The sequence below is a fragment of the Bubalus bubalis genome, chromosome 1, assembly GCF_019923935.1.
Source record: "Bubalus bubalis isolate 160015118507 breed Murrah chromosome 1, NDDB_SH_1, whole genome shotgun sequence".
NCBI lineage: Eukaryota > Metazoa > Chordata > Mammalia > Artiodactyla > Bovidae > Bubalus > Bubalus bubalis.
The window spans coordinates 55861188-55874219 of NC_059157.1; the positions used below are offsets into that span (position 1 = coordinate 55861188).

General features: G+C 37.2%; 1 protein-coding gene across 7 annotated transcripts in view; it reads right to left on the bottom strand.

Annotated features, from left to right (window-relative positions):
* The window catches only part of GABPA (GA binding protein transcription factor subunit alpha), a 37964-nt gene that overhangs the window by 14278 nt on the left and 10654 nt on the right, over window positions 1–13032 (bottom strand). For all 7 annotated transcript variants that reach the window (XM_006063251.4, XM_025282021.3, XM_044939869.2 and 4 more), the window contains 4 exons: window positions 11383–11527; window positions 6722–6806; window positions 4334–4579; window positions 2270–2464 (listed from right to left, as the gene is read on the bottom strand). In XM_006063251.4, the coding sequence (XP_006063313.2) occupies window positions 2270–2464; window positions 4334–4579; window positions 6722–6806; window positions 11383–11527 (671 nt within the window). The remainder of the gene's footprint in view (window positions 1–2269; window positions 2465–4333; window positions 4580–6721; window positions 6807–11382; window positions 11528–13032) is intronic.

Genomic DNA, 13032 nt, shown 5'->3' on the forward strand with positions numbered 1-13032 from the left:
TTCACACCAAGAAGGACATCATAGAGAGCTGGGACTCCTGGAACATTTCCTAATTATCCTCTCCATGTACGGTAGGACTTGGATCAAATGTCACTAGAAGGAAAACTGCAGGAGGCTGGTGGCCCGGGTGGGAAAACTAACACAAATACTTAAAGAAGGAGGTCTGTCTGTTCAGTACTGCTTCCCCTTGATAAATCACTCAGGAACAGACAGTAAATGCTAGGTTACCAAGGACATGCTACAGACTTCACTCTACAAGAGGGGCCAGAGAGCTAGACTGTGCCCCAAGGAGCCTGTTCTGAGAAGCTGCTGCTGCTGCTAAGTCGCTTCAGTCGTGTCCGACTCTGTGCGACCCCATAGACGGCAGCCCACCAGGCTCCCCTGTCCCTGGGATTCTCCAGGCAAGAACACTGGAGTGGGTTGCCATTTCCTTCTCCAATGCATGAAAGTGAAAAGTGAAAGTGAAGTCGCTCAGTCGTGCCCAACTCTTAGTGACCCCATGGACTGCAGCCTACCAGGCTCCTCCATCCATGGGATTTTCCAGGCAAGAGTACTGGAGTGGGGTGCCATTGCCCTCTCCTCTGAGAAGCTAGGCTTGTGAATTACAGAAAGTCGATCAAACATAGCCTTACCCATCACCCTACCCACTCCCTGATTCTGAGAGTTAGATTTCCAAACCCAATGGAATTTCCTTGCCAGGCAGAGCAAATAATCATGGCCAGATAAGCAAGGAATTCCTTAAGATATTCATGTAGGCCATGGGGCTGTTACTTTTGTAAACAAAACAATTCCAAAGCAGAGCTCTTCTGTAGAAGACCCATTCTACTGCACAAAGATGGAAAGATACGTAAGATTTCTCATAGCCCCCTGTGCTGGGAAAAGCCTCTGAGTGAGCTTTAACATTTGAGAAGCCCTAGGAGAGCCACAGAGAAACAACGAAGTGCCGATCTGGGATAGACAGCAAAAACCATGAACTTGAGAAAAACCAAACTGCAGTCTAAATACTGTCCTTGTTCTATTCTTGAGAGTTCCTACAAGAAAATGTTTCTGTAAACATGACTCACATGTTAAAAACCTGAAATATTTCAGATTTACCTTAGTCATCTAGAAAGCTCTACGGAGAAGAAAACCTGTGACACCGAGGATAAACTTTCAACTAGAACATTCAACTTATTTATATAATAGGAACTGAAACTAGAAATAAACCTTGTAAATGTAATGAATCTACTAAGTCTTTTCAATACTTTTCCTCCTAATATTTAAGAAAACCAACACAGGAGAGATACAGCCAATGAAACAATGAAGGAAAGCCTCCCCACTGAGCTTATTTCTTATTCAACAGCAGATGAAATCCTAAGCATTAAATGACTGAAAAATCCCTCCACCAGAACTGTTCCCTAATTGCGTACACAGTAGGATGAAATGCTACCATTTATACTTTCATCCACAGAGATTATAAAAACAAAGTCAGCATGTCCTAGTCACGCATTCTGAAAAATTTGTTCTTTGCTCAGCGTTTCTGATTTATATAACAATGTCAGGGAATGGGTTACTACTAACATATTTTAACAGTCACTGAAATATAACATGGATTAAAATTCAAACAAAATAATTTACATATATTTGAGCTCTTTTTGTTGGACAGCTTTAATCATCAAAATAATGTCTGTTGAGCAACATGGAAACACTGAAACCAGTGGCTTCCAATTCAAGATGGTGGGTTGCATACTTAACTCTACTTCCCCTTTCCCCCTTAAAATCCCATTCGACTAAAAGAAATTTTAAAAGATTTAATCCCCATAATGAAGAGGATGAGAGAGAAGCCATCTGTGAACAAATAATCGTAAACTTCTAAAAGATGAGCATCGGTGAAAGAGCTGACTGATGAACCAGAAGTCAACAACTAGAATATACGAACAGAGCTAATTGCAAGGCACAGAATCTTACTTGGATAGAACAGAACTTGGAGTCTAGTGTTAGTCTGCCTGGGTTTGGATTCTGGGTCTGCCACACCCTAGTTCTATAACCTTGTGGGGGCTCTCTAAGCCTCAGATTCCTATCTGAAGAAATAAGGAAAGTAATGATCTCTGGCTTTAGTATAAGATTAAATGAGATTATACATATAAATTCTCAGCACATCACAGCCTTACACAATAAATGTTAATTATTACTGCTGTTAGCAATGAACAATTAAGATGAAAACAAAGTTATAAAGAAATACAAGTAAACAAGTTATAATGCAAATAAGATAGTAGTTTCAATTTTATACATTTTCGAAGAAGTTCCAGATGACTCCAGAGAATTTCTCCCCGAGGAACTCGCTGAAAAAAATCTTCTTGGCTGAGACTACAGAGTTCTCTTCCAGAAATATTCAGTGTAGTGAGGTCTATATCAGTCATGCTGAATTCCTTCATTACCCAAACCACCCAATGCAGGACTTGGTCCGTGGACCATTGTATGGGATCTAAAGACAAAAATATTACCATTAGCCTAGTTGCATCTTAGATATTACAATTTACAGTTAACTTGTCAACACACACAAAAACACACAGATAAAATCCAGACAGGTTTCCCCTCCCCGCCCCCAAGTAAGTGAACTCATTATATGAAATAAAAAGATGCTTACACTCCATTTTCTTCTTAGCTCCTTATCTAAAATTTGATGGGTTCACGTGTTTCTACATCAGTTAGTTTGGAATTTTATTAAGAAAAAACAAAATGCACAACTGCTCTCCAGTGAGCCAAATGGAAGAATAAAATACATGATTACCTTGCAGGAAATGCCCCCTCACCAAGTTAATATTCAGTTTTTTCCATTTCTGCAATGTTTATTTCTTATAATTCAGCTTTGTGTCTCCAACAGCTATTTGTATTGAAATCCACCAATGAGCCCCTGATGACCAAATTTAGTAGATACTACTCAGCCAGCATTCTTTGACTTTCTCAGCAGCATCGAGACTTGTGACCATCTAAAACTCCTCCTCAATTTCAATGGCACGAGATATGTACTGGAGAAGGAAATGGCAACCCACTCCAGTGTTATTGCCTGGAGAATCCCAGGGACTGGGGAGCCTGGTGGGCTGCCGTCTATGGGGTCGCACAGAGTCGGACACGACTGAAGTGACTTAGCAGTTAGCAGCAGCATATATGTACAGTTCTTATTTTTCTTCTATCTGGTAAGCTATTTCATGTCTCCCCAATGTCCTGTTCCTCAACCCTGAATGTGGACAAGGTTCAGCACTGTGTTATCATTCCTTTTCTCTCTCTTCACCAGAGATTACACCTACTTGTATGACTTTAATATAAACTCAGTGTGACTTTGTCCCAGATAACACCTTAATCTCCAGTTCAAATCTTGTGCCCCTGAAACTACTTTCTGGTGACCCTCAACTGAATATGTACTCTTGAAAAAAGCACTATCAACACTTTCCCTTGAAAAATCTTTCCAGTACCAGACTTTCCTACCTTCCCCACAAAGGTTTAGAAGGCATGGACTGTCTTTCTTACGCACCACTGAAAGCCCAGCATTTACCATGGTGCCTAGCTCAGGAAATATGAAGATGTAACCAATTCTTATCAATATTATTATTGCCTAGTCACCCTAGCTTGAGAAGTTAGATAAATATTCGACTCTCCCCTTTCTATCCTCATGCAATCCATCAACCAGCTGATCAGTCCTATCACTATTTTGATTCATCTCCTTTCTGTTCCCACAGCAATCACCTGGTCTAGGCTAACCTAAATGTTATTACCTAGATACACGGAAACTACACGCTCCAACTTACGTCACATCCCACCGCCACATTCATTTTCAATTGTCACCTGCATCAATCAAAATCAATTCTATAATGCTACAGAATAACTCTTCACCCACTGTATCTTCTCACTACTCAGCACACTCCCACCTGTCAGCTTTGCACAAACAGCTCCTGTCTCGAATGTCCAGAAGTTTCCTTGTCTACAATAAACTCTTTCCCAATTTTCCCCCAGATCACTATGATCCCTTTGAGATTCTAGTAGTATGTTTCTTTTATACCAGTTACTGACAACTTAAAACATGTCACCTTTATGGAAACTACTTTTCATTTATTGTTTCTCTCTTTAACTAAATTATGAATGTCCTAAGGGCAGGATTTTTAAAAAAATGTATATCATTGTATTCCCAGCACCATCATGTATTAACAGTCCAAAAAAAAAAAAAAAATGATACACAGAAAATCTATTTATTTCCTAAAAGTTCTATATTTAAAATGCATGACTTATTCACCATAGTGTCTTCTATGTCAAACCTAAATATTATTCTACCGAACATAATTATTATGTATTTTATTACCATAGGGTATCCCAAGACGCTCTTGCTCTTTCCTATAACCTTCCAGCGCAGCCGCCCATCGCGTCACTTGTTCTGACGTTTCATCTGAGATGGTCGTGATGTGCTTTGTGCCATCAAGAGTTATCACTTGAGCCTCCTCAACAAGATGTGCTTCTGCTTCTGCATGGTGAGCATCTGGATCAATAACTACTTCAACCGTTTCCGCAGGTTTAACAATTTCCAGGATATTTAGCTTTGGTTCAATTCCTTAAAATTAAAAAAAAAAAAAGTGTATCTAAGTGAAAACATGAAAGTAACACAGCAAAATTTAGTTTAGTTTATGCGTTCTCAAGTAGTAGAGCAAAACTCGACGTTTAAATATTTTTAGCATTATGTCTAGAGAACTTGAATAGATTTCTATTAAATGACAAAAACAACAATTGAACAGAACTTGGGTACATCACAGGACAGTACTGTATCAGTATTAATTTCCTGATTTTGATAACTGTGGTCATGTAAAAGAATTCTTTGTTTTGGAAAACACACACACTAATGTATTTAGAGACAGAAAAAAAATCATGTCTACATCTTATTCTTAACCAGGTCAAAAAGATAATGTGGGGATGAGGAAGAGACAGAATAAAGCATGTAATAATAAAAGTTAACATTTGGGCAATCCGGGAATTCTTTTATTATACTTGCAATTTTTCTATAAATCTAAAATAATTTAAGAACACCACCACCGTGCATACAAACACACACCTTACCTACAGAGAAAAAGAACCAACATGTAATAGGAAATTAAAACTACACTAGGAAGAATATAAATGAGTAGCTACTCATCTTTAAAAGTTTAAAAAGTCTTTCTAAGCTAAATAAAATTATTTACTGACTCCCTGTCTTTTTAGAAGACAAAGTACATGTTTTAAAACTAGCCCTTTATGAAATAATCATAGTTACTAATGGTAAAATGACAGTTCTAAGAAACTATCATACAACATAACAGCTACCATTTGCTCACTGATTTAGTTATAATCTACATCAAAATTTAATCAAAGTGTACTTGAAAGAAAAAATAAAACTCAATTTCATTATTGTGAAGTTCAATCTCAAAAGCTGTATTACAGAAAAATATACTGCTTTCATTCATTAGGTGGTGTAAACAGAAGTTGCTTTTTCCAAATGTTCATGAGAAAAAAAGATAGCAAGTTTTGGAAAAAAAAAATTTTCCTAAAAATTATTCGTTAATTCCCCCATCAAATTTCATCAAGTCAAACTCTTCTTAAACACACTTGCACTGAGAGGTCACTAAGCTTTTAAAGATAAAAAACAAAGACTGATTTTTCTTTCCTGTTTCCAACAATAGGAAAATTCTGGGGAAATTAAGGATCATAAGTAGGTAATTACCACTTACATAATGTGGAAAAAAACTTTGATTTGTGAAACATAACTATAAACAATATAATGTGTTCCACCTGATTCACTGGAAACGACTGTGATGCTGGGAAAGAGAGAAGGAAAAAAAGAAGGGGGCAGCAGAGGATGAGATGGTTCCACAGCATCACTAACTCAATGGATATGAAATTGAGCAAACTCCAGGAGACAGCGGAGGACAGAGGAGCCTGGCCTGCTGCAGTCCACGGGGCTGCGAAGAGTCAAACATGACTAAGCAACTGAACAACAGCAAATAACTTGTTCAGAGACTAAAATTAGTCTAAGACTCTGGTCAGAAATCCCAATAAGCCCATTTAAAAAACTAAAATTCAATCTACCAAAAATGGTTTCCTAATTTTCTAACTTGTGTATTTGCAAAGATCAGTAAAATACTGTGTGGATATGGCTGACTGGGTCACCCCACAGCCTTTGAAAATTCCTCTCTGTGTGCTAAACTGCAGAGACTAGATTTCCGTGCAGGAATACAGATGTGACTTAGGTTCCAGAAGTACTGGCATGAGCGTTCTACTTGGAAATGAGTTAAGAGGGGACAAGCAATCCATCCGTTGGCTAATGTGGATCACTGTAAAGGGAGCATAGTTCCAAGTCAACAGCTATAGTGATGCCTTTCAGATCTGGCATTTTCCAGATCCCAGCATAGCAGAGCTTCCTTGGCAGTTCAGTTCTGCAGTGTGGCTGAGGCATTTCTAGAAAGTCAACTAGCACATGTTCTTCCAGCCCTCCCTGGGATTCTGTTATTTAATATCCTATAATATATCCTTTCCTGATTAAAGTAGGCAGAAGGTGTTATACAATTTGCTTCATCCTGACAGATAAAACAATGAAAAGCATGAATATTTAACTATAAAATCACATTAACTAACTTAGACAATCATCTAAAACTTATAAAACTGAGTTCCCATATTAGAAAAACACGAGTTAAATTTTTAAATGACAACACTAAAATTAACTTACCTTGGTAAGAAATTACCTGTACACTAAGCTGTACAGTTCCATCTGTCTTTACTCCTTGGTCAAATAAACTTCGTTCTGGATCCAGCTAAACATGGGTAAAAGGATTAAGATTATTTTAGCTCAGTCATCTGGTTTAATATAAATGGATGTGCCAAATAGGACTTAATTACTGAGGTATACTAATTAAATTGCAAGAACACACTTAATTATTCAAGTTGTCGTATCATTTAATTCTTGGCCAAAACTGAAAAGGATTTCACCACTGTGGTAGCAATTAGGGACAACACAAACAGGACTTGTTTAAATAGTGGTTTTCTCTAGCTCTGGAGTCTAGTTTAGAATTTTAAATAATGCCAAAAGGCAACTATTATTTCTGCAAAAGTATTTCTGGTAGAAGATAATGCAAGTTTTCTGCCATGAATAAGCAAGGGTTTTTTATTAGTGGGGACAATTTATACAAATTTATTTATATACTTCTTGCCAAATCTCTTCATAACCAAGGATACACATTTAAGATCAGAGTTAATTCAATTTCTGATTATGAAGTTAATAAAGTTAAAGGACTTACAACCATACTCCCTGACCTAGCTATGAATATCTTTAGTCATAGTTCTATATCCTTTCGTACCTTTCAGTATCAGTGCTTTTGAATGCATTTCACACAAATGGCAAAAAAGAACTGCTGACTTCTGGGCATTTTATCAAGTTTAAAAACATGTTTCTGTTAAATTATTTTGAATAAGGTATATTTCTGTGTATACATACAGCTGGAGATACAAAGTCCTCCCACTCTTATTCCTAGAATTCAGCCAATATGGGAATCATGGTACAAACGTATTTTCTAAAATGAAAAAAGCCATACACATAAAGCCTAAAGTCTTAAGTGACTGCATCTAACTTAAATAGAGATAAGACAAACTGTGTAACCCTGCAGATAGGTCAAACGTGGCCGCTTCACTCCTTAATACAACAGTCTCTGTATGACATTTTGCTAAAAACTCTCCTGAGAATTCTCCCCTCTCTAGTAGACACTGGTAATGGTATTATTGACTAGACGCTGAAGCCTGTGTAACTCTGAAACAGGATCCCAGGCACTGAGCACACCAGCTGACACAGGAGCTGGCACAGGGACAAAACTCAAGCATGGCACTTGATCTTGGGTCATACTCCTTAGAGAAGCGCAACTCGATTGCTGTTCATCAGCTTTATTTATTTTTTTTTTTTTTAATTTTATTTTATTTTTAAACTTTACATAACTGTATTAGATTTGCCAAATATCAAAATGAATCCGCCACAGGTATACATGTGTTCATCAGCTTTAAAGTCAGCACTTATCTGAAAACATAAAAGCATGTGTATTTGTATTACACAAGTGGCAAGCATTCTGACTCCAACTATATTTGCTTTAAATGATATGGAGAACAGAAGTTGCTATCCTCATATTCTTTTTGAAGAGAGGAAGGGAGACAGGAAGAAATGAAAAATGCCCTAGATCCAAAGCTAGTTCTGAATTCTACAATACTATAAATTATGCATATTCCCATTTATTCAGCCAATATCCACTTATTTATTTATTGGTGGTAAGGAAGGTTTGCTTTATTTGGGATGCGCAATCGGTGGGGAGCAGACTCCTATCCAAAGGCTGACTCCCTCCACTGACAATCAGTGGACAAGAGCTTTTATAGATGGAAGGAGAGGGCTACATGCAAAAACAGTACAGTCAGCTCTAATAGTCATCTTGAAACTGGACATTGGTGGTGTGACCGGTATCATCTTGGTTGTTTTAAGTACAGTTAATCTTAGTTCCAGGGTCAGTAGATTCCCATTTTCTTAAGGCCAATTCTTGGAATTGTGGCAGCTTATGGTGTGGCTACAGTCTGGCCATCATGTAGTTAAACTTCTTCTACCTGGTGGGGGTTTTAGTATCTATAAGATAGCTCATAGGATATGATAGCCCTTGAGAAAGAACTAAAGGTCCCTGACTTTGCTTAGTGACTAAATTATTTTTGTTTTGTCATGACTGTTTTCCTTTGTTTCTGCATTTTCTCCTTCTCTGATTAAACTTATTCTTTGGCTAAAGTTTTTTCCACGGACAAAAAGGCAGGCAGGCTGAGGACATGGGAGGCAAGGCCCGGTGCATTGTTATTCAGGCGCTCAGCCCTGTGCCACTCTTTGTTACCCCATGGACTGCAGCAGGCCAGGCCTCCCTGTCCTTCACTATCTCCCAGAGTTTGCGCAAACTCGTGTCCATTGAGTTGATGATGCCATCCAACCATCATCCTCTGTCGCCCTCTTCTCCTCCTGCCTTCAATCTTTCCCAGCATCAAGGTATTTCCAATGAATCAGCTCTTTGCATCAAGTGGCCAAAGTATTAGAGTTTTAGCTTCAGCGTCAGTCCTTCCAATGAATATTCAGGGTCAGTTTCCTTTGGGATTGACTGGTTGGATTTCCTTGCTGTCCAAGAGATTCTCAAGAATCTGCTCCAGCACAATTCCCTGGGGGCCTAGTGGTTAGGATTTAGCTCTGTCACTGCTATGGCCCAGGTTTGATCCCTTCAACCAATATTTATTGAGATCCTATGATAGCTTGGCTACTTTGCAGGTTAAAACTTTCATTTTAGATAGCTCACGTATTGTAAGAGCAGCAACAAATGTCAGAGCTAAAAGACAAGAGATTGAGTCCAAATTCCCCTTAATTTTACATGTAAGAAAAAACAAGGTAAGTCTAGTGACACTGAATTATGCAAGGAAAACTTTCCTAAAAAGTCAGCCTCAAACAAGTGAAGAGAGTTCTATAGTTACAATAGGCCTTGGTTCAAATTCCAATGCACCCCACTACACTGGGCAAATTATTTAATTTAAATCTCAGTTGCTACATCTGCAGATTATGATTAAGAATATGCCAACTTCAAAGACTGCTGTGAAGAATGAGATAATTTAGAAATGTCTTACAACCATATAACTCTAGTTCACCAATTTATTTTTTGGCTGCACCTCACAGCATGCAGAACTTCCCTGACAAGGGAACATCCCCTGCAGTGGAGGTGTGGAGTCTTAACCACTGAACCACCAGGGAAGCCCTGGTTCAGTTATTTTTAATGGCTGCCTTGAATTCTAATCAACAGAATTTATTTATCTCATTCCCTATTTTTGGATCATTTGAGATATTTTTAGTTTCTGTACAGCTATGCAATGTACGCCTTTGCTCACTGAGGGGAGCACTTAAGAAAATTCCTTGAGGAAAGCTGCTAAATATTTCACATTCAACATTAAGACACTAAATACTAAGTTACCTTCCAAAAAGATTATGTTAATTCACCCCGATGAATTATGTTATGAATTATGTTAATTCACAGCTGAGAAAAGAAAAACCTTAAATCACAATATTATTAGACTCACATATATTCTCTTTAGAAGAGCAACTTCCCTCCTCTCCTCCCCTAATATTTATTAGACTTACTGGGGAAAAAAAGTATGGTTAGATGGCAACTAAAATTCACAAATTTCATCAAAACATTTCAAGTTATTCTACATCAGTATATTATTTAAAAATAGAGGAGATATATGATTTTAATTTTTAAAAAACTAAGGCAGAAGTTCTGATTTGTGGAATAGCTATAATACAAAGCAGAGAGGGGAGGAGTGAAGAATAAACCAAACCAAACATTCGAAAAGATGACATGATATACGTAAGACAGCATTAGAAAAACAAAATAAATCCCTAGTACTTATTCATATGTTTAAGAAAGGTCTGAAGAAACTATTTGAGCAACCCTATATAGGCAACTTGGAGAAGGCAATGGCACCCCACTCCAGTACCTCTTGCTTGGAAAATCCCATGGACGGGGGAGCCTGTTAGGCTGCAATCCATGGGGTCGTTAAGAGTTGGACATGACTGAGCAACTTCACTTTCACTTTTCACTTTCATGCATTGGAGAAGGAAATGGCAGCCCACTCCAGGGTTCTTGCCTGGAGAATCCCAGGGACAGGGGAGCCTGGTGGGCTGCCGTCTATGCGGTTGCACAGAGTTGGAAACGACTGAAGTGACTTAGCATAGCATATAGGCAACTACTTTTTATACATAAAAATACTCCCTTTCTTGAAAGAATACCATAAAACATGACTATAAATATGCTGCAAACCACAGGTAAACTCCTATTGCAACAATCTCCAAGAAATATACATATAGTGGTATTAAAATTTTTATCCAAAACTTACTGCTGGAGCAAACGAAGATGGAAGGGAATATAAAATCATTTGGTCAAAAATCTAAAAGAGGAGGAAATGAATGTACAAACAAGTTAAAAGTTAGTTAGAAACAGGATGTAAGGGCACAGTTCTTCAACTTTCAAGGTCAATGTGCAGAAGCTACGTTTAAGCTCTGATTAAACTAACTGTATTTAAACTTCTCACTTTACATTTGTCCAGGTGAAAAAGCAAAGTTTGATTTATTACTCAATCTTTAAAAATAATTCTAAGTGGAAGAAATGTTTCTGAAAGAACTCTATTTCTAAATGCTTACATTTTATAAAAATATAGGTCAAATGGAGAGAAAGGGGAGATAAAGGCTATAGTTAGAAAAGGCCAACAGTAACAACAAAGCCATTTCTAATGCAGACGTAAATGCTGAAATACAAATCTCAAAAAAGAAAATAATAATACCTGGATATCTTGCAGGCAAATTTCGTGAGCATCCAAAGAACACTGCAGTCTTGGTTCTAGTAGTTTCTTTAAATTGCCTATTGGCTCATTGATGTCTATGGCCTGACTTACACATTCAGCTGGAGTGTAGGTCTGTTCTACAATGCTGAAGAATACAGTGTTAGAGGACCCAATGTTAAAGAATGTAATGGTTAACAATTACCTTCTTACCCTGGATATTAACCCAACAATATGTTCAAAACAAAATTCAATTCTAAAACACATTTCTGGTCTTTGAAACTCATTTCTGCACAGACACATTTCATAGTGGTAGGCTCATCATCAACGAGTGTTGCCAAACTTAATAACGAATCACATTACACAAAGAAATGTAAGCTTGAAATTTAAGGCACCTCTGCAAACAGACCACATCATACACACACACACACGCACATATATGTACATGTGTGTGTGTGTGCATACTAATATTGCTTACACTAAAATATTTAAGGGGAAATGTCTGCATTTATATTTCCAAGTTATTTTGAAGAATTTCAGGCTCAGAAAGGAATATAAAAAGTCTCCTCAAAACTTGTATGGTATCTCTACTTCCCAAAATCAACACAATAATACAAGTCGTAAGATATGAAAATACAGGTTATATAAAATATTTTTCATCTAATCTAATCTGAAAACTACTGGTTATAATCAGTCTAGATTCACCTTAAAAAGTTATATTCTTCCTTTAAAACTTTCTACGTGCTCTTTTGCATTTTTACTTCATATTCTGCGAAGTCACTTCAGTCGTGTCCGACTCTGTGCGACCCCATAGACGGCAGCCCACCAGGCTCCCCCGTCCCTGGGATTCTCCAGGCAAGAACACTGGAGTGGGTTGCCATTTCCTTCTCCAACTTCATATTCTAAGTTCTACAAAAAACCGTTAAGTTCCTTAAGAGTAAAATCTTTGGTAAGTAATTCTATATATTTTTTGTGAATCCTTACTTGAGGCCAAATGTAAAGTAGATACCAGTGAGTATTTGCTGAATTGGTAAATCTACAATTCAATCAAGTTTCACATGTTTAATTTAAATATGGTTTAAATCTCACTTACAGTTGTCAAAAAGTATGTCCTTAAAAATTTGTCATTACATTTTCACATAAATTCCAAGTATAATTCAATAAATACATAATATTCAGTGAATATATGTAGCCTAAATTCCTAAAACTTAAAATTTATAAAAGAGACCACTCATGACTGAAAAATAATTATTTTAAAATAATAAACATTATTATTACTATTTGTTAAGGTAAATTAATTGGGTCTTTTGGCTATGTAAATATTTTCACAAACTCTTCAGCTATAGCAGAGTGGGCTATATATTTCTTTTTTTTGGTAACAATAACCTTTACAAGAGTCAGATGTCACTTTAACACAGATTTTTAAGGACCCATTTTACATAGGCTCAACATTTAAAACATTTTTAATATTCTGTTGCATTATTTAAACCTTGGGAGATCCATATAAAAAAATCTGATTACCAATTTCCCTTGAGAAAATGTGGATGATCTCACATCACCGGATCGACATTCCTGCACAGCACTCTGCTACAACTGGAAGCTCTCACTGCCCGCTTCACATAGCTACTCCCCAGGTCAACAGTAACTACAATC